General features: G+C 39.9%; 1 protein-coding gene across 3 annotated transcripts in view; it reads left to right on the top strand.

The window, feature by feature from the left end:
• zeb2a (zinc finger E-box binding homeobox 2a) overlaps window positions 1-25,250 on the top strand; it is a 74,839-nt gene extending 49,589 nt beyond the window's left edge. For 2 of the 3 annotated variants that reach the window (XM_015606164.3, XM_049484738.1), the window contains 8 exons: window positions 3,503-3,706; window positions 11,454-11,522; window positions 14,331-14,525; window positions 15,594-15,808; window positions 18,324-18,432; window positions 18,524-20,499; window positions 20,899-21,001; window positions 22,853-25,250. In XM_015606164.3, coding sequence (XP_015461650.3) covers window positions 3,503-3,706; window positions 11,454-11,522; window positions 14,331-14,525; window positions 15,594-15,808; window positions 18,324-18,432; window positions 18,524-20,499; window positions 20,899-21,001; window positions 22,853-23,502 — 3,521 coding nt within the window. In that variant the 3' untranslated portion in view covers window positions 23,503-25,250. Of the gene's footprint in view, window positions 1-3,502; window positions 3,707-11,453; window positions 11,523-14,330; window positions 14,526-15,593; window positions 15,809-18,323; window positions 18,433-18,523; window positions 20,500-20,898; window positions 21,080-22,852 lie in introns of all 3 variants that reach the window. The other variant, XM_015606163.3, reaches the window with a different exon arrangement.
• Window positions 25,251-26,340: the final 1,090 nt, after the last annotated feature.

Raw genomic sequence — 26,340 nt, 5'->3', positions numbered from 1 at the left:
GGGTTCTCTCCCCCACCACAAACCTTCCACTGAAGTCGCCCCTAAATAATCCCACCGGTCACACCTCTTAGTAAGAAATCTTTTTGTCCCACGCCCCGCTCCCACCCCCCTCTCCCTCCACCATTCCACCTCTCCCAGCTCTTTTGGTATTCAGCCAGCGGCCACAGCGTTTCGCACCCATCCCTCCATCCCTCGGACCCCAGGACGGTTCCCCTTTTAATTTGCACCTGTTGCGCAGTTGTCCCTGGGCCTGGCAAATGCAGGCCTGCGCCCAATCAGACAAAGATCATATTATGATCAGCTACGTGCCGGCTAATCTACCCCCTCCTTCCAAACTCCTCTCCAAGCTCCTCTCAGAGCTAGCGTAGCAGTGGTTGTGGTAGTAGCCGTGGTAGCAGTGGTAGCTGTGGTGGCTGTGGCGGCGGGGGTGGTGTTGGTGGTGGGGTGCTTGCTCCTGGGTCGTGTTTTTACCCCGTGGGTGGCAACCTATGAGGAAAGAAATTTGTATTTCATGGGTATCATCATGGGTATTTACATGAGATAGGAGTGTGATTAGGGGTTAACTGCTCCAAACCCTAAACCTTAAATTTCAGGCTTATTATTATTATTATTATTATTAATAATAATAGCTATGAATGACTTTTAATTAATAGCTGTGGGTAACTACTATGAAACTGATATGCTCAACAACAAAAAAAAATCAATGTCCATGATAATCCATGTAACTTAACCCTCACAGTGTGGAGAGTTCTCTGTATGTGTGTGTTTTACTGTGTATTATAACACAGTTAGTTCTGACACTGCAATGTGATTGGCTGAGAGGCGTTTTATGAGTGACGTTATCAGCCGGTAATGCACTTTAACCGAAGCTCTCCATGTATTACTCCACCACATACAGGTAACCTAGCAACAATGCAGCGCTTACAAACCAAAAAGCGCAGCTACAAACAGAGCAGCAATGGAAATACTTCTCGTCCTCTTTAACTCAAAATCTTTCAAAAACAGCGATAATGGAACTTTGATATAATCGCTATAACATTACACTTGAGGTTCATGCTATAACGTGTAATATTGGCATTGCTGTGCTGCGGTCGTAGGCACAAGGCTGCAGGCCAATATTTATATATATATATATATATATATATTATGGTGTAGTACTCCCTCTTGTGTATTATTGCTTAATTATAAATATGATTATAATCTAATGTAAATGTAAAAATAGTTAAATGAAAAGCAGTAAAATAACAGAATTATCAAAAAAAACACCCTGTCTACCCTGTTGTGGTAAAATATTGCAGGGATCTAAATGAATCTTTGAAACATGTTTGCAACTCTAGATGAACCATGTTTTTTTTTTCATCTGATGCCAAATTTTGCTAAAATTGTCCACCCTGTCATTAAGCTTGCCATAACAGGGTGGACACATGTATGACAGAAAAAAAAAGTGATTAAGCTTGGAAGGTTTTGGAATGTTTTGAGATTTGAGGATCAAAAGGCACAGTATTCTGCTAATTCTGCCATACTGTTAATATATATATATATATATATATATATATATATATATATAAGATGTTGTGATATTATGGCGTGTTTAGATTGTGTAGATTTAAAGTGTTAGAGAATAGCAATAAAAAAATAAATAAAGACCACTCACTGGCCCCCCGTTTAAAAAGCTAACAAGCTAGCACACAGCGCACGGCCGGGGGAGGAGAGTTTGTTGTGTTTGAGATGGAGGTGGAGGAGCCAGAGCGAGGACGGGCCCAACATCGGCAATTAGGTTTCACATCACGCCATTAGAGCCACTTCCCACACACTCTGGCTGCTCTGGCAGAGCGCCCAGCAGATAAGGTGCTGGCAAGGAATCGCTTCATTCGGGCCTGCGGAGAACTCGAAATGAACCTGAACGCTGCACCCCGTTCCCATGATGTCAGGCTCATTTGAACCGTAGCACCTCGCTCGTTTAATTCTGGATTCGCGAACGGTTAATACATTATTTTACCATTTTATATCATCAAGAACTCTTCTGGACACTCATTTGCTTAACCCCGTTAACCTCACTGACTGCATATATTACAAGGTAATTGTGTAATTGGTGCTGATAAATACGTTTTAAAATTAATAACAGAACAAAAAGCTGATATAATTTGTCATTGGTCAACTTGGTCCGTTTTTAGAATAACAGTTTAAGAATACAAACTTTTTTTTTTTTTTTGCATTTTAATCATAAAATAAAAACAAACATGACTAATTTGGCTAGTAGTTATATTATTTTATATGTTAATAAATAAACACACTGTTCTGGAGTGAGTTTCCCAAAAGGTTATTAATACTCAGACAATTATTACATTCCTCAGTTCAATCAGTTTTACCCATTAGTGGCAACAGTGGCTTCAAATGTTAACAAAATTATTTATTTCTATACATTTCTTTGTGAATTGTTATGAATGATCGTATCTAAACCACGGTCTGTAAGGAGTGAAACACCTGATTATACTTTATATAGTGATTGTATTCATATTAATTGAGCGAAAGAGCAATAAAAAATTCTACTGTAACAAAAAAAAACAATTTTAATCTACTTTTACATTGATAAATATGGTTAAACATGGATAAATGTGAACTACACTTTAAACTGAACCTGAGAACATTACTGATGGTCTTTAAAATTAAAAATAACTGGAGGCTTAAAATGAATTACTGGATTTTAATTTATTTTTGTATTGTTTTTCAATACTGTATAGCCTAGGGTTAGGCCTAATTATTAATTATATTACTAACGATTACTATTATTATTACTACTATTAACTATTAGTGTATTGACATAGTTTGTACTTTAATTACCCAGCCATTTTGCACACAATTGCATTCACAAGCAAAAGTTTTACATTTATTGTCTTTTGTACTTGCTCTGTATTGTCTGTACAGAATGTGTCTATTTCTTGTCTATTGTCTACCTGCACTATTGCACCACATCCTTTATCTATCTACTGTACTGGAGACTTCCTACAACAGTGTTTCACCATTCTGTAGAGTCATGAATTAGTATAATGACCAAACAATGGAATTGAATTGAGTTGAGTTTAATTTAATTGAAATTAGTCAAATCGATTTGACTTTTGGAAGATCAGCCATCTGTTTGCATACATAAACATACTGTACATATTATATCAAGGGCAGTTTGCACTCTTCTGGAATTTATTAAATTCTATACTAAAGCAACTCATGCTACATTCCCACTGGCAATAACCTCACTACCATACTGTACTGTATACAGTTAAGCCACTTTTGCTTGCTTAGCTAAAATCTAAAATCCCACACCAGGCATATTGTTGGGTCATGCATATGTAAACCCGTACAGTGACAGACACAGCGCAGTGGCAGCGTTCCACACGAGTCACCCGGGTTCTGTTCGAACTGCGAAAGTGCCATGTGGACGGTGATGGATAGCAGTCAATGAGAATAATAATTATATCCCTTTCTTTCCTCTTCTTTCTCTCGGCAGTGCTGAATTATGAAAGCGTGGTGGAGGCTGGCTCTGGCTCTGAAGATGAAGACAGGCTGCTGGGTTCGGAGGGTGAGGGCAGTCCGCTGGGTGTCCCCAGCCTGGAGGCCTCACCCCGCGTGGCCCACGCCCTGCTTTCTTGCCGTGGAGACGAGGAGGCTGAGAGTCGGGACTTATGGCGTCACGGGGACCTCAACGGCACAGGTGAGGGGCAGCCTTTAACTGAAACCAATCATATCATATCATATCATATTATATCAAGGACCAGGGCTCAAGCTTCAATAAGAAACACACAGCAGATTTTCCAAAGACAGTGTTTGTAGAAAATCGCTACTGTCATATTTTTTTATTTGTATCTTTTTGGATCAAAATCAACCTTCAAATTTTATTATGAACACACCAATAGAAAGGCTTATAAATTACTTAAATTCAAAGTTTACATTGTCATTTTGTAGATACAACATTTCAACAAACGTGTTTGTGTGACAGTGAAAGACAAAAACCTAGACCTAATCAAGTCTAAGTATAAGGTTGCTTTTCAGATTGATCCAAACTAAAATAGCAGCTTTGAAATGGAACTGTTCTGAACCATGATCTGGTTTGTTTGCAATGTTGTTTTAGTTGGTTTGGACTAGTTTAAACATTACAGGTAGTTAAAGCAGGCTATCGTCACCCGTTAAACAATAGAAGATGAAAAAGCACTTTGTGCTAGGCTGAAATTCGACTCCTCTTCACATAAATTAGTCACACCACACAGACGTATAGCTATAACAGAGTATGCTGTTGATTGCTGTACCTACTGTAGGCTAACTGTAGGTTAACATGTTATTTATAAACATATATAAAAGGAATCCAGGAAGTTTCTATTTCAATCATTTTGACAGGAGTCAAGAAACCAGAATATGGCGTAACACCCAAAGTACCCTGAAACAAGACACTCTCTTTCACTATTATGAAAACCAGTCAGGGTCAAGTATAGGGAAACACAATCTGTCAGGCGAGGTGATGATGACAGAACATACTCTATTAAGTTATTCATGGAATTTGCAGCAATTACAGCAATTAAAGCATAGAATGTAACACAAACATGAACCTTGGTTCCTTATACTTTCAGTATTGGAAAAAGACTAGGACTAGTTTGTGTTTGAGACCAGTATATTCATTTATATCTTAAATTCTGATAGAAAAAAAATAAATAAAATGTGCAAACAGTCCAACTGACCCCATTCATTTGTCAGAGGTGAAATCATGCCAGATGCAGATGTCAGCCAGCCACCGTGAGAAGGAGGATGTGGGCATGTCTTCTGGTGAAGTTAAATTCATAGCTTACTCACGCAACCTCAAACACATCATTTCAGACACCTAGCCCATCTTTTTCTGCCTCTGTCACTCGTTCTCTTGTTCTTTCCTTCTTCCGCCAGTCTCTCCGCTTCAGAGGCGATCAATTTGAATGACAAGGCTCGAGCCAGCAAGGCTCAAAAGACAAATTCTTTTAATTAGGATCTGAGAGACATTATTTAGCAAGAGCCCGCCTGGCCAAGGGCTCATTAAGTGCGTTAAATGAAATTTTTAGCATTATGATAGCCATTTACATGCGTAATGGCCCCTCAATTCTGCGGGTCGCACTGACAGTTACAGAGTGGAGGGCGAGCTCAAGTGGGGCTCCCGGATTTTTTTTTTTCTTCTTTTTCCCCCCCTCCTTCAAAACGCCCGACCCCCAGCGATCAGTCTCGGCTAATGACTTAGCCATATGTGTCGCTTAACCCGGACAAAGTGTCACATTCCTAAAACAGGTCTGTGGCAGTGTGGAGGCTTTGTTTAGCTGAAGCTTTGTTTTTCGTAGAAATAGAACGCTGGATTAATGAATGTCATCTCAGCTTGTACATCCTAATTAGTGGCACTGTGTAGAAACCAGAGCTGGGATGAAAATGTAGTGCTGACAGGTTATTAGCCTGAGATCCAGTCAGGTGTCTTGACTTGAAATTTAGCCATAGATGGAACAGAAGTAGGGCAGGGAAATATGTAACATCTACAGTATATCGATATATTAGACTTTTTGACTGGAGATAGCATGCTTGTCTATTTATTTATTTTTTTTTTTTGTATTTTGAGGTCTAATTATGACGCTTGCGTGGATTTATGCACAGAAAATAAAATACACCAAAAATGCATCATTATTTTTACTTAACAATTTATTTATGTATAAAAAGTGAGTTCTGCTGTGATTGTCCTGGACTAAAACACTCCTTGTAACTTCAGCATGAAGTTATGGGCAGGGCTAGACTAAGTAGGACAATGTGTTATATTTAAAAACATTGATACAATATATCAAAAATATATCAGCAATATGAGCAAATGTCTCAATTCCTTAGTATTTATGACAATTTTGACTGATTAAATTTTCCAAATGTTTAAAAATGTCTTTATTTAGTAATATCTAACTTGGGTCAATCAATAAGTATTTAAAACATTACTTACACATTTAATTATGTTTATTACTGTAAGTGCTGTTAGTTGGTGTACCCCTATTGTAAAGTGTTACAGAATTGTTTTATTGCAATATTGAGGTTGCTATGTAAATTATGATCTGAATACGATTGGTTTCCAAACAAGTTGGGTGGTGTGTGTGATAGCACTCAAAAGTGTACAAATTGTATAAATTATATCATAGAAATATCGCAATTAAAGGAGCATCATGACAAAATGTATTTATTTTAGCAAAATACTTATGTTATACTGTTAGCTAATTTAAACATATCTCAGCATTTCTATAAACTTATATGAAATATGAGTTTTTAGATATACCACCCGGCCCTATGCAGCAGTGTTTGTGCATAATCAAATAAGAGAGGAGTGAAGAGTTATACATGGTAAATGTGACACATCTGAGTGTTTCATTATTCATCATGTGCATCTATACCAGCTTCCTCTTTCTCAAACCTTATTAGCTTAGCACTGCATGAACTGGTGTAGGATTCTACACCTTGTAGTACACACTATTAGCAGATAAAAAAGATGGCTTGAGTCACTGTGCTAGCACCAAAATCAGCAGAACCACTTAAATAAAAGCCACACTTTTTCTGTTTGAACCACAACTGAGAAGAGGCTCCAGCTCGAAATCACTCTGATACCTTGATAAAAAAATGAACTGCAACCACTACAAGCAGAACTGAGCCACTCATATTGTGGCCATTTTATCTGTCAGTCTCTCTCGTTTTTTCTCTCTCAAGGAAACTGATTAACAGTGCTCAGCTTTTCCTCAGATTCAACAGCTTCGTCTTCAGGCTTGTAGAATTGTTTTTTCCCCAAAGAAAATTCACAGGACGTTGAGCCGTTCATAAGACCCTACAGTATCCTCATGCTAGCAAGGGCTAGTGAGGGCAAGCAAGGGGTTCAGCTAGGGTCAACTCTTGGGAAATTTCAACACTATGAGCTATTCATGCTGATACATTGAGAAAACTGATCAACAGGACCCAACTTTTCCTTAATTTCTGTAGCTATGGCAACAGGCAGTTCACCCCCAAAAGCTAGCCATACATTATCCAGATGCTAGCAAGAGATAGCAAGTTCTACAAGGGTTCAGCTAGTGTTAACTCCTAGAAGAGTCCAACATCATGAGCTTTTCATGCTGGTACATTGAGGAAAATGATCAACAGGGTTCAACTTTTTCTCAATTTTTGCAGCTTTGGCAACAAGCAATTCACCCCAAAAAGCTAGCCATACATTAACCCAAATGCTAACAATAGCTAGCAAGTTCTACAAGGGTTCAGCTACTGTAAACTCCTGAAAAATCCAACACTATGAGGTGTTTGTGCTGATACCTTGCTAAAAAATGAACTTCAACCGCCACAAGCAGAACTGAGAGACTCATATTGTGGTCATTGTATCTGTCAACCTTTTTCTCCCTCTGTCTCTTACTTAAGGAAACTGATTAACTCAGCTTCTCAGCTTTTCTTCAGGATCATTAGCTTCAAGCACAAGCACTTAGCCCCCCAAAAGAAAAATTCACAGGGTGAATACTCTACATAATGCCAAGCCGTTCATATGACCCTGCAGTATCTTCACTCTAGCAAGGGCTATACAAGTACAGTAGTTCAACTGAAGGGTGCAACACTATGAGGTGTTGGTGCTGATACTCGGCTAAAAAAAATGAACTTCAACCTGCAGAAGCAGAACTGAGAGATTCATATTGTGGTCATTTTATCTGTCAACCTCTCTCTATTTCTTTCTCTTTCTCGAGGAAACTGATAAACCGTGCTCAGTATGTCCTCAGCTTCAACAGCTTCGACCACAGGCACCTTGCCCCCAACAAAAAAGTTCACAGGGTGAATGCCCCACAGTATATCCCTACAGTATTCTCATGCTGGCACATGCTAACAAAGGCCGAAATACTGTAGTTGAGCTGTCACACACCTCCTCACTGGGAGAATGTAACACCATGAGGTGTTTGTGCTGATACCTCACTAAAAAATTAACTTCAACGGGCAGAAGCAGAACTGAGAGACTCATATTGACGCCATTTTATCTGCTAGTCTCTCTCTCTCTCTCTTTCTCGAGGAAACTGATAAACCGTGCTCAGCTTTAGCAGCTTCGACCACAGGCACCTTGCCCCCAACAGAAAAGTTCACAGTGTGAATGCCCCACAGTATTTCCCTACACTGTTCTAATGCTAAAGCAAGAGCTAACGATGGGCATTATGGGCTAGTGAAGGCTAGCACAAGCTAACAAAGACCAAAATACTGTAGTTGAGCTGTCACACACCTCCTCACTGGAAGAATGCAACACCGGGAGGTGTTTGTGCTGATACCTTGCTGAAAAAATTAACTTCAACTGGCAGAAGCTGAACCGAGAGACTCATACTAAGGCCATTTTATCTGCTAGCCTCTCTCTAACTCTCTTTCTCTATCTTTCTCTTTCTCGAGGAAACTGATAAACCGTGCTCAGCTTGTCCTTAGCTTTAGCAGCTTCGACCACAGGCACCTTGCCCCTAACAGAAAAGTTCACAGGGTGAATGCCCCACAGTATATCTCCACAGAATTCTCATGCTAGCAAGGGCGTAGATGGCCAGAAAAGGGCTAGTGTTGTTGGCTAAAATACTGTAGTTGATCTGGCACACCTCTGGGAGAATGTAACACCAATGCAACATCTTGAGGAAACTGATAAACAGGGATCAGCTTTTTCTCAGCTTCAACAACTTTGACTACAAGCACTCAGCCACCAAATAAGAATCATTAACAGGGCCAATGCTTCACATAATATAATAAAATAATAATAATGCATTTGCCCCTACAGTATTCTCATGCTAGAAATGGCTAATGATGGCTAGCAAAGGCTAGCAAATCCAGTAGTTCAGCTACTGGCACAAACCTCCTGGAAGAGGGCTCTTACACTTTGCTAGAAAAAATAACTTTACTGAGCCACTCTTACTATGGCTATTGGATCTGTCTTAGTCTCTTTTCTCTTTTAGTTCTTTCGTTCTCTCAAGAAAGCTTCATAAGGACATTAAAAGGGTGAATGTCCCTCATGACGTTGAGCAGTTCACATGACCCTACTTCTGTATCCTCCTGCTAGCGAATGCTAACAAGTGCTAGCAAAGGCTAAAAGGCGTTCAGCTAGCACACACCAAGTGACTTTTGACTGGAGCGAACTCCAGCGTGGTGCTGGTGGTGGTGTGAGGGTGTGGGGATATCCGTGCTGGCTCGAGGCCTTGAACATTTATCTGTACGGCGCAGAAGGAAAACGTTTGACTCGCAGGGGTTTTGCTAAGGCGAGACCCCAATTAGAAAATGACTTGTTTGTTCCCAACTTTAAAAAGTGGAGTGATTCTAAGCCGACTGCAGCTTTTGTTCCTTTTTGAAGCCCCATCGAGAAAAATATCCCTTCTTCTTCTTCGCCTCTTAAAGTTACTTTTTAGCAGCGAATTTGAAAAGACGTGCGTTCTTCAAATAGAAAAGAGAGAGAGAGAGAGAAGTGAGAGAGTTAAAGAGAGCGAGAGAGAGAGACTTTCAAAAAGCTCTCAGTTGTCATACTCAGATAATGAGGAAGGAAGTCGCGAGCAGTTCAGAAATTAAACAGCACTAATGCTGGGGAGGTGTGTGTCAGAGTGTGTGTCAGAGTGTGTGTCAGAGTGTGTATTTGAGTGTGTGTGTGTGTGTGTTGTGTGAGTGAGGAATATGGAGTTGTTTTCCTCTCTGGTCGTGGCGGAGGTGCCGCATATCCTCCTTTTGAGGGGGAAGCTTATGATACTTGTGACTGCCGGTAAGAGGTCACATGAGCGCGAGCAGGAACAAATACAATAGCTGCAGTATTTGAGCGGCGTCCCCCCAGACCCCACTCCACTCCTCACTCAAATACCTTGATTTGATTTCTTAAGCTGTGATTACAGAGAAGGGCTGCTCCTTCAGCTTGCTCTGCTGTTGGTGTGTGTTCATTAGCTTTAAGCCAAGAGAGGGTGGTACCTTTTATTCAGCATTCAGTTCACTAACCCCTCAGAGCTGCATTGTTCCGCATTTTTTCTTAAAAAAAAAAAAAAGGAAATATTTTTTACAGCAAATGAGTGGGTTTTTGTGCAAAAAAAAAATGCATGCAGTTAACCTGGAAACTTAAACACACCTGGTGAGGCACTAGCAGTTATATTTTGTGATATATAACACAGCAATTCAGAAGGTAGATTACCTTTTACTTATGCTGAAATGTATGCTGTCTCTCTCACACACACTCACAAGGTCATGCACACACAAACTCACACAAACACACACGCACACACACACAGCCTTTTTTTCAAGCTGTTGAGTGTGGAATATGGAGCTACATTAATGTGTATTTTCTGAAATTAAATTTCTCTCAGTTAAACTCAATAAATTTGAACAATACAATATTCTAATTTAAAAAGGCATCAAAACTACCTCAAGCTATTATAATACAGGAAAATTACTCTAATATATTATAATACAGTAATATAAAATATAAGTATTATACAGATATTATAATACAGGAAAAAACAAAAACAAAAAAAGGATCGTACCAGCAAAACAAATTGTCATGATTTTATCCATTATTCAGTCACAGAATATTGTTGTGATTAATAAGCAATTGGCACCAGTAATACAAATTAGAATGTGTTTCTAATACTGTTTTTTTTTTCACATTTAAATACCCAGGATGCTGAGTGCAGATTTATTACAGCTTTATGTAATATATTACAGATTATGTAATTACACATCAGCATCCAGATTATTAGGGCATAATGTGTGTGTGTAATTTTGTGTGTGATTTTTTTTTACATGTAATAGCATGTATAGAATAAGTATATAAATATAAATAATATTTGTCCTACAGCTTTTGTGTGGTGTTATTACATGGTCGTTAATGTGTAAATTAGTTATTAGTTATTAGAGACACTTTTTATAAAGTAGACCGTTATCTCCCCTAGCCTAAAAAAATATGTTTGTTAATACAAAATATACCTGATGTAGTATTTCTTTTCTTTTTCTTCTTTTTTTAAATTTCTTTTTTTTTTCACCCAACACTTACTTAAATCCACTATGTACTGTATGTTTTTTGAGCTCTTATTTTTTAAACTAATTTTCTTTCCATTTAACTCTAATAATGTTTTAATATTAATTATTGTTGATGGTGGTAGTCAGCCAAAATAATACATTACTTAATAACATGGTTTTCCTTACTTTTTTACGTAGTATCGTGAGTATCACAATATTCTATGGCTCGTATATTGGATCGTAACTCTTGTATTGTGCCAATGCACAGCTTTAGTGTGGTGGGTCTGTTTGGCTGCTCTAGTTTGTGGTTTGTTGTGTAAATCCCAGCATTCTCTAATACTAACGATGATCTCTTTCTCTCTCTCTCTCTCTCTCTCTCTCTCTCTCTCTCTCTCTCTCTCTCTCTCTCTTTCCCTCTCTCTTTCTCTCTCTTTCTCTCTCTCTCTCTCCAGAGGAGAGGAAGGATGAATACAATCCCCTGAGCCCTGACGTCTCTCTCCACGGAGCTGGAAACGGTACAGGTGAGCCCACGTCCGCGATTGAGCTCGGCACCGTGTGTTTTGTTAGTCGTTTTTGTGGCTCAGCCTCGCCGGCTAGCAGCTATTTTTAATCCCACAGAGCGCCGGGCTTATTCTTGGAGCCAAGTTCTCCTCTAGCCTTATTACTTTTTCTGCATTAGACGCACCATTTGCAGAATCACTTTTCATCAGTCATATTTCCACTAAACGTCACGGAATTAAAACAAAAAGCAAAAAGAAAAAAACCCAGAATGCAGCACTCTGACAAATTACTAAATAAACTCAGAGGCTTTCGGATCTGAATCATCGATTGCGTCCATTTATTGATTATGGATTCAAATGTCGGCCTGCCAGGTGGTTGTAGAGTTGTGACATTTGGCCATGTGTGCTGGAGTCTGTGCGCGTGGGTCGACACACACACACACACACACACACACTGCAAAAATGTGCTAAAATGATATCTTAGCAAGTGCAACCCTTTTAAATATAGTCTATAATGTCATCTAATATTTCTTATTCTCAGTGTATTATTATTATTATTATTATTATTATTATTATTATTATTATTATTATTATACTCAGTTTAAGAATTAACATATTTTAGTAACACTTTCTATTAATGGCATATCTAATTGACTCTTTAAACATACCCATAACTTATAAACACTGCTATACATATTTAAGAAAATTAATAATACATGAGAGCCATGTTCATTATGCGTTATGAGTTGTGATTATAATGCATTGTAAGCTGTGCACATCTAGGTTAAAATATATGATATATTTGTCACTATTAATACTGTATATTCCCATGGTAAACATCTGTACATTCACTTGTATTATACATAATAAATTAATAAAAGCCGTTATCACACTTAATATATTATTAATTAGTACAATTTATGAGTGGTTAAAAGTTATTTTATTAAGGCAGCTTTGTTGAGATTGCTGGTAATAATACATACTATATTATTATATACATTAGATGTTATTTATTATATATTACTATATAATGTTATAAATATGTATGACCATGTTTATAATGCTTTATGAATTGTGATTATAATGTGTTATGAGTATGTTTATACATAGAGTCTAAAAGACGTGCCTTTAATAGAAAGTGTTACCCATATTTCTAACTTCCTTTGACTTTTTTATGTTAATTAACTTTTATTTTAGCTTCTCATATGCATCCTGTATTAATCATGTATTATATGCGATACAAAATACGTCATAATGACTGTCATAAGATTAATATATACATAGGCCATATGTACATATAACAGTGACATGTGTACATACATAACACATTATAAAATGCAAATATGTGACTTTTATAATACCTGTAGCCTTATAATATGTTTAAAAGAAACATACTTTACATTACATCATATTTTCTAATGTGCTATTAATGTCACTATACTTTACTTAAGTACTTATGAGCTTAATAATTATGCGTGGCATGTACAGCATGTTATATAATGCATTTTAATACAGGATTCATACTGTCGGATGTGTAACTAAAATATGTTTGTATTGTATTTGTATAATTGAAAATTTGAATTTAGGAAATTATACAATAAAATATTTTTTGTATTTCGTATATATTCAGTACATAAAAATACTTAAAGTTTACATATTTTGCAAAAATCACACATGGCGTGGCAAGTAACAGTTTATTTGCATAAAAACTGCTCATTCTAAAAGGGACTGAAACTTAAGTAAGAGGTATATAAAAAAGGCCTTTTTGTCGTCCTCTTTAAAACAAGTAAAAATAAGTTTTTAATATGTGGTATAATCATATAAAAATGTAATATTTTTTTGTCAAGAACCCAAACTTTCTTGAAAGAAAAGTCAGGCTATATTTAAACTGTATATAAATTAAATTAAGTTATTTATCTTGTTAAGATATCATAGTTTGCAGTGCGTGCAGTCGTGCATTCACTTGCATTCTCGCATTCAGGCATGTGAGATGATGCTGCGTGTCTCTCGCATGTCAGCATTAGATGGAAAGTAAACATTTGTAAGTTGAGCGAGAGTGCACCACAAATCACATTTTCCTGCCAAATCGAGTTTAGTGACCAAATCGGATTTGTTCATGTACTTTCCAATTGGTTTACAATGAGACAATAAAATTTTCATTTGCTTACTCTATGCAGCCCCTGCATCTTCCCCTCTCTGTAGATCATACATGAGAAAAAAAATAACATTTTCATGTTTTATCAAGATTCTATTCATACTTTTATAGCTTATAATGGTGTTTAGTTAATTTAACCCTAGACCATATAACTTTACCACCTTTTTTTCTGCATCTCCTCCTCTCACTATACAATCTTATCTCTCAGTCATAATCAGCGCTACATCTTGTCGTGCTGTTTATCGTAAAACCTTATTCCCCGCAATTACACATAACGCATGGCTCATGATTAGATTTGGGTCTGATTTTAAGCATACGATGGGCCATGCAAAGTGAGATCGGTTACCCAAGCGGGCCTAATTGCCGCATAAACCAATTATCCACAATGCTACAAATGTTTAAAGCCCTTTCCAACATGTGAGAGGATGCTTAAAGAGTGCTGGATGATCACGCTGGCTCCTATTCGTCTTTGAAGTGGCCATTACACTGTAACTTAAATAAATACTTCCACCTTTAAAGGCTTTCTAATGGTGCCCTCTCCGCTCCATCACATTTAGAGAGGGCGACTTTCTAATGTCCAGAGGGGACGCAGAATGTAGAAGCACTCATTGGCTTCATTTCTCCTTCATTTCTTCTTCATTTCTTAATTTTTCCTCCTCACTTCCTTTGCTCAGTTAAGGGTATTGATGCCACTTTGGAGCTGGAGAGCTTCTTCGCTAAGAGGAAACTGGAGGACAGCGAGGGTCACCCGGCCAGCATCGCCGAGTACCTGCAGCGTGGGGACACGGCCATCATCTACCCAGAAGACCCCGAGGAGGGCACCAGGCTGGGCACCCCGGAGGCTAACGGGCAGGATGACAACGACAATGGTAAGAGTTCTGTGGAGATCTTTCTTCTGTTTTCTGTTTTCATGTTTAATGAACTTCAACAGTCAGGGCCTGCTTACATCTGAGGTTAATATAGGTTTTGTATCTGGATTTTTAGTATCTGGATCAATTTTGACCAGATTCTGTTCACACTCATCATTAAAATGCGATCCCAGCATGACCAGATTTAATGCGATTTTTCTTTCCATATGTTTTACTTACTAAAACTTTAACAAAATAATATAAATTATCTAGTAAATGTAAAGCTATTTTTGTCAATTATTTTTACACTACATATTTTGCATTTATATATATATGTATATATATTTTTTTTCAAATGTATGTTTTTCTCTATCTTCTCTGTTTCTCTACTTCTCTAGTTATCAAGTAAATTTAAAGCTATTTTTGTCTATTATTTTTACACTACATATTTTGCATATATGTAGTATATATATTGCTATTGAATAGTATATAGTTCTTATGTTGCCAGCTATATCTGAAAATGCAAAAAACTGTAAGAGAAAGCAAGGAAGATACCTAGAAAGAGAGAGACAGACAAACAAGCAGACAGATTACCTACAGAACCAACCAGGTTCCCTTTCAGAACTCATTTTGTTTGATTTACGAGAACAGTTTAATAACTAATAAATACAGCAACATACATAACACGTTATAAAAGTATACTGTATGTCTGTTCATAAAGAAATACTTCTATCAGCATTCTAACAGTGTGTACAATGATCTTATGAACATACATACATACATACAACACTCTTTTAATAAATTTACATACTTGTACACACTTTTTATTACATGTTAGTACATGTTATTATACAAGCTTATGATAATCATTATAAAGCATTAAGTGTGCCATATAATTCATTATTAATGCATACATAATGCATTATAAATACAGGATTCATAGAGAGATCTTCACATAGTATATTACTTCCACACTCAAAATGGTGACCTGTAGCTAAACATGGTGTCCATTTGTCCAGCCAGCCGGCCAGCCAACATTTGCTGATCTCTCCATCCATCCATCTCTCCCCTCCCTCCTGTTTCGTCCAGATCTGGCACTGAGGACGGCAGATGACTTTGCCCAACTGTTGACCTGCCCCTACTGTGACCGAGGCTACAAGCGGCTGACCTCCCTCAAGGAGCACATCAAGTACCGGCACGAGAAGAACGAGGAGAGCTTCCCCTGCCCGCTCTGCAGCGACACCTTCGCCTACCGCACGCAGCTGGAACGCCATATGGCCACCCACAAGCCTGCCAGAGACCAGGTGAGCCCGGATTTTTCACCCTGACCCCTTTCCTCGTCTCAGCCATGTTTGGCACATTAATGCGCTTTGGTGATTTGTGACGCCTAATTATTTCCAAACAGCAGACCCGAGGAAAAATGTGAGGAAATGAGAATGAAAATAGGCTTTTTTTTATTCATTAAAGTTTAAGAAAAAAAAAACACAAAAGAAGACAGCACGAACATATACATTATGGAGAAAAGAAAAAGAAAGAGCATATATAGAATAGAGCATATAAAGAAAGAGTTTATATATATATAAACAAGAGGCCAGTGGGAGCTCATCACAAATTCTTACAGATTTTAGACATTTCCTAGTTTTAGCAACTCTTTCAAATGTGAGGTAAAGTCTAGTATAAAAATATCAAATTTTGGTATTGAGATCAAGTATTTACATCAATAAATGTATAGTATTTACTCAATAAATTAAAAAAATATTAATAATATACTATAAAATTAGACATTTAAGAGTGTTCAAGGCACACCCATGCCTTCATATGTCATGTTCAGTTAAGATAATAAAGAGAGACACTTAGGATAGATATTGTCATGTTCTTTCATTTCTCACAATTAGAGGTATAGGAATCACGGGGCATCTCACAATATGACGTCATCACAATACATTGCCCAAGATACTGTGATATCATAATATTGTGCGATACTCTATGTATCGCAAGGCTATACTCTATGATATCTCCGGGCATCTGTCTTACTGAAGAGAAAAAAAATACTTCTAAATAAGCTAATGCCAGAAATTATTGGATTTATTGGTGTCAGATTCACAAAATTTAACAAACAATATTGTTCACTGCAGGTTTACCCTGTTCATTTAGAGTTTAGAGTGCCTAGGTTTTAATAAAAATATCCATATGTGACACCATGTATTGACAATGTGTTGCAAACACATATTCATATTTTAGCCCATCACTAATGACGACATTTAAAGAAAATGTTCACTATATGTGGTATTAATTATCCCAGATTTTCACACAGCCATTTTTACCCGCTTTAAAAGTACTCTTCCACACGCTCTGTGCAATTACGCATTCTCACCAGAGAGGTCTCAAAATCCTCCAAAACGTACAGACTCTCGCTTTAATGAAGGAATGGGTTTTAAGCTTGTTTCTAGCTCCACTGTTTTCACATTCTGAACATGCCTCTCCGGAGCCTCCTTAAAATGCGGATCTTTTGCACCGGAGCCACAGCTGTGCACGGTCGTCCTCCCCTGTGTGTCCGCCCACGGTGAGGCATGTGTGGGATGTTTGAGCACATTGAGTTCTATAGACTTTCAGCATCAGCTGCTGCTGGAGTGGAATCAAACTCCAAACATGCGCCCGGCGCTGACATTAGTTTCGCTCGTTCTCTTCGGTCTCAGGGCAGCGAGAGGCCCCTGTGACTGAAAGGTGGTTATATGGGCCGATTTAGGAAAAGAGAGGCCCGTTCACAGCCTTATTCTTTTACGTGGAAGGTCTGTTTTTCATGTGGTAAATGAGTTCAAGCACTTAATTGGATTATAACAGGATATCTTGCATTTAGCCTGCAAACTTTGAAGCTCTGAATTTAGCCACATTGCCTAAGAACTAAACGGACTACTCACCTTGTCCTCTTATCTGTCTTAATCTCTCTTACACACACACACACCTCTCCAGACTGACTTAAACGTGTCCAGATGGCTTTTCCTCCGGTGATTTAGCGTATCCTAATCCCTAAATGACTTTAAATGTTTGTTTATTCGCTCTCCAGGAGTGTTTTCCCGAACGGATTTGGCTGTGAAATCTCAGGTTCACCTTGCTATCTTTGCTTTACCACGCATTCGGCTTGCTTAGATTTGTATACATGCTTTGCAGTATACCCAATTCTCAGAGCTACTTAAGAACACAGTTATCAGATTATACTCTCCCACTAGCGCTTGAACTTTTGGAGGAGTGGATTCTGCACATCGTTGTACGTTTTGGTGGTCAGATGTGCACTCCTAGACTCCCACACGTTTTTCACAGACCTTTGTGTCTGTGAGTGGGGTGTGAGAGTGAGCACTGTTGTTTTTGTTGTGCATCTGGGGCCCACATTTGAATTTCAAATGCAAAAAGAGCACCTACGTCTAAGTTTGAGTGAGCAGATAGAGACTCAGCCCACACTCAGCTCGTTAAATCTAGTTACAAAACCTTTGAAGATTATATAGCGCACTGCCGGTTGGTCACACGTAAGAACATGAAAGTTTTATAAAAGTGCCACTAATTAAGCTATGAAAATCAATTACTTCAAGGATTAGAGACTGCTTGTACTTTAATTGCATGAGAGCGACTATGACACATACCTTAATTGACACACCTTAATGACATTACGTGAATCTGCAACGGCCCTTAGGTTTTGATCATCTATATTTAGCTTTCCTTTAAACCCTGCAAGACAGTTACAGGGCTCTGCACGGAAAGGCTGTAGAAAATCTGTGGCTGTCTTCATATGAAAAATAATTGTCTCAATCCCTGTCTTCCTTTTAGCCTCAGTTGCTGAACGAAGGGGCTGGCAACCGCAAGTTTAAATGCACCGAGTGTGGAAAAGCCTTCAAGTACAAGCACCATCTGAAAGAACATCTCCGCATCCACAGCGGTAAGTCTTATAATTTCATTAGTTAATTTGTCAGTAACAAAGAGCAATATGGGATTTATATGAGATTGAATATCTTATTTTATTCCCGCAGGTGAGAAGCCATACGAATGCTCCAACTGTAAGAAGCGATTCTCCCACTCTGGTTCCTACAGTTCACACATCAGCAGCAAGAAGTGCATTGGCCTCATCTCTATAAACGGACGGGTACGCCACGGGGTCAGCTCCAAGGCTGGATCTTCTCCAAACTCTGCCGCTTCATCACCAGGCAGCCCAGCACTGGCCCAACTCAGGCACAAACTGGAGAACGGCAGGTCCTTGGGCTTGCAGGATCCATCCATTCACCCTGATGTAAAGGCTGAGCCCATGGACTTCAATGAGTATCGTCTCCTGTTGGCTTCACAGCCAGAATTCGGAGGGTCTGGGGCTTTCCTCAATGGCACTGGTCATGGAGGGAGCCCCCTTGGGATGCACAATTCCTCTCAGAACTCCCTGCAGCACCTTGGTATGGGACTTGATGCACATCAATTGGGCTACCCAGGCTTGACCAATAACCTGAGTGAGGTTCACAGAGTCTTGCAGATTGTGGACAACACTGTGTGCCGTCAGAAGATGGATGGTAACCCTGAAGAGATCTCCAAGTTGAGGGCCTACATGAAGGAGCTGGGCTCCCAAATGGAGGAGCAGAAGCTGGCCCTTGCCTCTCAGCCTGGGTTCCATGGGATTGGGCACAACAGTCCAACCAAAAGCATCATTGACTACACACTAGAGAAGGTCAACGAGGCCAAAGCATGCCTGCAGAGCCTAAATGAAGATTCTAAGAGGCGGATTGTTGACATTAAGAAAGAGCGGCCCAGTCATATTATGGATCTTGAACCTGAGGAGAAGACTCAGGAAAGGGATGGTCAGTATGTGCCGTTCTCTTGCCAGTACTGCAAGGAGACCTTCCCTGGCCCGATTCCCTTGCACCAGCATGAACGCTACCTTTGCAAGATGAACGAAGAGATCAAGGCAGTCCTGAAACCTAATGAAACCTTACCAGCCAGTCGTAGAGGGATGTTTGGCACAGAGCAGCAGGCTGTTATGGTATCCTCGTCTGTTCCAGATAGGAATGCAACTAGCCCAGTAAACCCCTTCAAAGATCACATGTTGGTACTGAAAGATTGCTTTGCCATGAATAATGACCCCAACTCAGAGGAACTGAGGAAGATCTCCATGGCTGTAGGTCTGTCTCAAGAATTTGTAAAGGAGTTGTTTGCACAGTGGAGGGCTCAGTCTCTCTATGGCATGTCCAGGAAAAGATCTCCACCACCAGAAAGGAATAGTGGGGACATCAACCACAGCTTTGTGAGGGAATCGGCACTTGCTAGGTCGCCTGCTTCCATCGGCCAGTACAGTGACTCCACAGCAGAGCTCCACGGTGCCACCAATGGTGACGCAGGGCACCGTCTCTCCAAACACCATCAGTTTACAGGCATCAAGCAGACCAATGAAAAGCCACTTGACTCCGTGGACCACTTGAGAGGTGAAACACCCTCTCCTTTAAATCTTTCTTCTACATCATCAAAACACTCTCACAGCAGCTCGTACACCCCCAACAGCCTCGCCTCCGAGGACGCTCATGGGGAACCTCTGGACTTGTCTTTGCCAAAACATTTCTCCAAAGCAGAAAAGAGGTCCAAGCCAAACGGTTTCAACATAGACCGTAATGGTGACCCTGCGGTAAGGGAACAGGGAACAGAACCTCTGGACTTAGCACACATTAAAAAGGAGTTTAATGGGTCCAACAGCATGGGCAATGAAAGCCAGATGGACAAAAGCTCTAGCCCTATCTTTGGTATAAACCCTTTCAGTGGTGGTCCTATGTACACCTCACTACCCACTCACGGGGCATTCCCGCCACCTACGTTCATGTCCCCAGCACAAGCCAGCATCCCAGGACTGAGGCCTTACCCAGGACTTGATCCCATGAGCTTTCTTCCACATATGGCTTACACGTACGCAGCTGGGGCAGCCACATTTGCTGAAATGCAGCAGCGACGGAAATACCAACGGAAACCAAGCTTCCAGGTAAATTTGATTTCATGCATATGTTTTTTCTCCGTAAACCAGGAATCCCTGAAATTGACCATAATGAATTAAAGCTTAGCTCAAGTTATTGATGTTATATGTTCACAATAATACATACACTACACAGTTTATTATTAGTGCCTTTTTGCAGTGTTACCTGTGTTCTAATGCTAATCTCTCGACCAACTGACTGACAATGAAAAAGCCCATATGCTGCTTTTTTTGAGACGTGTACAGGCGATTTACGTCTTACACAGGTTGCAGAGATAAGCTCTGTCCAGACTTGGGATCAAACATGCAACAGAGGGTGCGGGTGCCCCCCCCCCCCGCCCCCCAAAGTGGCAGGTGCGGATTACTGTCCTAAATGTATTGGACCTAAAATCTGTCTCTGTCTTGCAGGGGGACCTACTGGACAGCACAGGGGACTATCTGTCAGGGCTGGAGGACCTGACAGACAGTGAATCGCTGCTTGCCCGGAAGAAGATTAAGAAGACTGAAAGTGGTATGTACGCGTGTGACTTGTGCGACAAAACATTCCAGAAGACCAGTTCCCTCCTAAGACACAAATATGAGCACACAGGTATATCACATTTAGACAATTCTTTTTTTTATCCTCACCCCAAAGTTACCCCTTTTGCCACATGTTTTTTTTACCCCTTCTCTTTCTTTCATTCTTTGCTTTCTTTTAGTTACCCCGACTTTTTCCTCATTTTCCACTTATTTAGTTCTCCATTTAAAACCCATGACCAACGGTAATTGTCTTCTTGCTTTTGACAGGCCTCAGATTAATAATGATACAGGGCTCAAGACTTAAATTAACTTAGGTCTAAACTTATTTGTAAACCTTTTTTTAAACTGCTGAGTGTTCTGCAGTAGTTTGTGGGGACTAAAGACATTTTAGGGATCTCATTCTTGTATAAACTGATAAATGATGCTGATTTTTTTAGTTTTTTTATTATTGACACATTTCATTTGCTGACTCTTACATATGGAAGGCTCATAAGTACTTTATATTAAACAGCATATACTATAAGGTGAACAGCAAAGCCTGTTATTAACAGGGCTTACCAGCCTGCTAGCATGCCACAGCAAGCCAGGTGCATGCAAGCCTAATGTGTGTCTGTGTGGCATTTGGTTGCCGCGCAATGACCTCCCCTCCAGGGGGACTCCTCTCTTTCACAGGCTTGCATCATACCTCATTCGCATTCCTCCCCAGGAACGCCGGGCAAGGAATCTGCTGTCTCGTTTATTTTTGAACTTGATGAGGGAAGGTGGGGACAGGGGTGGTGGTGGTGCAGGGCTGGAGGGGGTCATCTCAAGCATGGCAGCTATGGAAGGTGTTGCAAGCATTCCAGTGCTATCTGTGGCCAAGAATACACTACAGCCGCTCATGCATTCAAAGTGATTCGCAAATGTGTGCGTGGGATGTGTTAGCGCATATAGAAAGCGGGTTACAGCTGAAATGACCAAATGTCTTCTCCATTGATTAGCCCCTGCCGTACTCTATTTCCATATGCTCACAAGCCATATAGTAGCAGTCTCGCAGTCAAAAGCGCACAGCACAGGGCGAGCAAGGGTCTTCGTCCTTCACCAGAAGTCTGTGCTGCCGCAGCATCACGAGGTGACCATCTGAGCTAGGCATTTTTTAATCTGGAGACATGATGTCATAAAAAGCTCCGTCAAGGATGCTGACCGCCTCGGTTTCACCTTGTGCGGCATGTTGCGATAATCACCTGATCTCCTTGGCTGCGTCCAGCACAGTCACAGACAACCTCAGAATAGCTCGCCAGGAGCGTGGCTTCCCCCTTGCCTCCTTATCCTGTTTATGGTATAATATCAGAAATAAACTCTGGACACGACGAAGCCACTTCTTCATTTATTTCCCAGGCACCTACTTATTAATATGACAAAGGAGGGTTAAAATATAATTACTGTATGTTTAATGGATTTTGTATTACTGTATATGTATTTCATTACTGTCGAAAGGAAATCTCATATCCCCTGTGTCTTAAAAGACACATCAGTTTCCATTTTTGTTGTTTTAAAACCTTTTAAAATTATTGTATTTATCTTAAGGTTAAATAATAAACAATTGTTAAATGTTTACAGTAGTCCTGATTAAATTAATTAGACTAAGAATTGACAAATTTGGGGGGGAAAACTAAGGCAACCCCCAAAAAGCAGGGCCAGAGGTTTTCTTACGACAGAAATGTCTGGTTACACCTAACTAATTTATTACTAGTATTACCACAGTATTCATACAATTGCTAAGATTTATTTGTATGTAAACTTATTAAGATGTACTTGTTCACTGTTGTAACCCGAGCCTTCTTCTCTTCTTGTGTGTCCGCAGGAAAGAGGCCTCACCAGTGCCAGATCTGCAAAAAGGCCTTCAAACACAAGCACCATCTCATCGAGCACTCACGCCTGCACTCGGGTGAGAAGCCGTACCAGTGTGACAAATGCGGCAAGCGCTTCTCCCACTCGGGCTCGTACTCACAGCACATGAACCACCGCTACTCGTACTGCAAGCGGGAAGCTGAGGAGCGTGAAGCTGCCAAACAGGAAGGGCACGACGCCGGCACTGGCCCGCTGGAACCTACGGAGCTGCTGATGCGCCGGGCCTACCTGAAAGGCCTGGGGCCCCTGGGCTTCTCGGACCCAGAGGACCAGAGCGAGGACGTGACCCGGGCGGGGAACGTCATCCTTAGGGACGGCACAGAGGGAGTCTCCAGGGAGGTGGAGAAAACGTACCAGGAAGTGACTGACAGGCAAGGGTTGGGATTTAGGGTGGATGAGGAAATGGAAGAGGCAGCGTTGGAGGAGGAAGAGGAGGAGCGAAAGAGGTTGGAAGGTGGGCGGAGCCCAGATGGGACTGTGAAAGGAGAGAAAGAGAATGGAGCATTGGGAGGGATGGAGGATGAAAGCTTGGAGGAGAGGAAACCGGCGGCGGAGCAAGGCAAGACCTTGGATCGGGAGGGCGAGAATGAGGATGCCGATTAACTACTACTGCGTTTTGGATTAAGCTTCCAGCGTTCTTTTCAGCATTTTTTTGTTGTTGTTTGTTTTCTTTAATGTCATTTTGGTCTTCTGCTCGTATTGTTTCCTGTTTCCTTTCCCACTGAGGGACTTTGAGCCAGATTCACTTTTGTGACCACACTGCTGCCGTGTCTCGGCCGTCCAGCTCAGGGTCCTGGGCCATTCGCTTGGAGACGCGAGACCGACGCAGACGTGTTGACTGCGGTCCAAAACAAATGAACAAACAAACAAACAAACAAACAAACACAGGCATCGAGCTGGATGAGACTGTTCACATTATGCAAAAAAAAAACAAGACAAAACACAAAAGTGATAACGATGTTCGTTAGAAAAAAAAGAAAGGAAACTGAAAAGGTTTCCTCAAGTGTACAGAGTGGAGCGTGAAGGCTGTGTGGTGCTTATTTCCGTAACCCCTGTGTTTTTATTGTGGTCACAGCACAAGCCTGGGAATTGCACTCCGATAAATACTACATTAAATATTAATTAAGAGGAATTTAAAAAAGTACTTTTTAAAGAGAGAAAAAAGTAAGCATCGCCTATATGTACTTAAGTACTGCGCTTGAAGCCGCAGTAACGTGTCAGTGTTACATTTTTTTGTCACTTACTGTGATATTCCTTGGTTTGTACCTTTTCTTTCCTGACCAGCCACTTGTTTATCTCAGATTTCGGTATAGCTTTTTTATGAAGCGTGCATCTTTATTAAAACAATACCTGTATGGTTCTTAAACATACATACAAAAGTCTTAAAAAAGTTGGACTAAAGTGTTTAGGGGGTGGGGCAGGGTCCTGTTAGGTTGGGTGTGAGTGTTAGAGAATGAGGGATTAAAGAGAACATAATAAATAAAAAGATGAAGGCTCCATTCTGAGAGACTTCGTCAAGCACCCCTGTATGTTTCTTTCTTTTTCGTTAGAGAAAAGCCTTATATGCAAACCCTTTTCACCTGTGTTTCTGCAAGTGCCATCCTTGTACAGCGTCAAAGCGGAGTCGACTCATGTTCTCTTTGCACCTGCTTTAGTATTAAATGAAAAAAATAATCCACTTCGATGTTTGAATTACCTTCGTCAGTATTAGTATAGCTAGACTTCATAGTTTACATATTGTTTGTGCAATTTTCTGTATTTTTATTTTGTTTCGTTTTTGTTTAAGACCATCTGTCAGTATTACCTTGGTTTCTGTTTCTGTTTTTTTTTTGTTCAGTACAAAAAATTCAATTATTTTTATTTTAAACTACCATTTTATTTATGTGACTCATTTTATATTTCCTAATTATATTTATTTCATACTGTAGTGTACAGTATTATAGTTCCTCGATATAGATATATTTTAGTAAAAATGGATCCTGACAAGTGAATATTGGAGCAAATTTTACATTAAGAGAGCATTTATTGTATCTGGAACGATTGCTGTTAATTGTTCTATTTACTTAATGTACCTGATGAAGGAGATTCTGCAATTTGGGAACTTTTGATACGATATTGTGAAAACACTGTATTTTTGACTGAGAAGAACAAAAAAATTCCACTTTATTCATTTTTCTTCATTTTGTTTTTTTTTCTCTTCTTTTTAACTAAAGAGATGAAGGCTGACTGTGGTTAATGGGATTCTTGAAATGTCTGTTAAAATATAATTTAATTTTTTTTTTCTTTTTGATTTGTATTTTTTTCTTGGAAATGACCTTGCTCGAATAAATGTAGCCCAATTTAATTTTGAATACCTGTGTCACACTTCACTGACTCGGAATTTCATGTCGTGCCCAATTGTGGCGTTGTCGGCTGACACTATCAGGTCTATGCTCTTAACAAAGTCCCATTTAATGGGCTGTACGTGGGCGTGTGCTTGATGTGGGCACGGACAGTGTAATTATGCAGAGTCTGTAATGTACATCAAGCCCCACTCCTAATGCCATCCGCTATCATTCTCTTTTTTCTCCGATATCATTTTCACCGCTATCATTTAATTAATTAGAAGAACCTTTACCTTTTGATGTGAATTATGCGTAGCACATAATCCACCTTATCAAAGTCTCTCTCTGTGCGATATCCTTCCATTAGTCTCTTTGAAGTTGAATGATGTTGGCTTGAGCTAAATTAGCGGCGGCTGCAGGCTGCCAAACCGCCTGCCTGTGAAGCCTCGGCGTCGGAAACTCAGAGGAGCTCCATTAACCATGACCTCGCTAATTTTCTCGACTCCCGTTTTCGACTCTAGTTTCATTTTCAAGGAACTGTTCAAGGCGCTCTCCTCCCTCCAGGGGGACGTGCCGCACATTTTATTACAGAAGTTAACAAGCCTGAGTTTACAAGGCTGGATGTACACGCATCAGCCGTAACATTAAAACCAAGAACTAACAGTTACACCAAGTGTTAGTGTCTAACACACTCTGACAAGAACCGTTTGTGATGGCGGTTTCTGGTGTGCAGTGGTCAGTAGCTACAACAGTGCTCCAAGGAAGGACAACCAGGGAACCGGTGACAGAGTCATGGTTCTTTCAAGCTCTTGAAGGTCCCACCTCACAACTTTTAAGACTTACAGTACCAGTCTAAAGTTTGGACACACCTTAATTCTTTTGCCACTTTTCATTATTTTAAAATTTTCTGCATTGATCATCTAATCTGAAGATCTGATGAAACTGGCTCTCATCAGGACTGCCCCAGGAAAGTAATGCTTCACAGAGTATTTTGGTTTATTTAACACTTTTAATTTACTACATGGTTCTTAAATGCTCGTTCATAGTCTGAATGGCTTTAGTGTTAACTCACAATATAGGGAAAAAAACAACAACAACAAGAGTAACATTAAATGAG

Source organism: Astyanax mexicanus, chromosome 11 (assembly GCF_023375975.1).
Source record: "Astyanax mexicanus isolate ESR-SI-001 chromosome 11, AstMex3_surface, whole genome shotgun sequence".
NCBI classification, from domain to species: Eukaryota; Metazoa; Chordata; class Actinopteri; order Characiformes; family Acestrorhamphidae; genus Astyanax; species Astyanax mexicanus.
The sequence above is the reverse complement of the archived record's forward strand: the minus strand, read 5'-3'. Positions and strand labels throughout refer to the sequence as shown.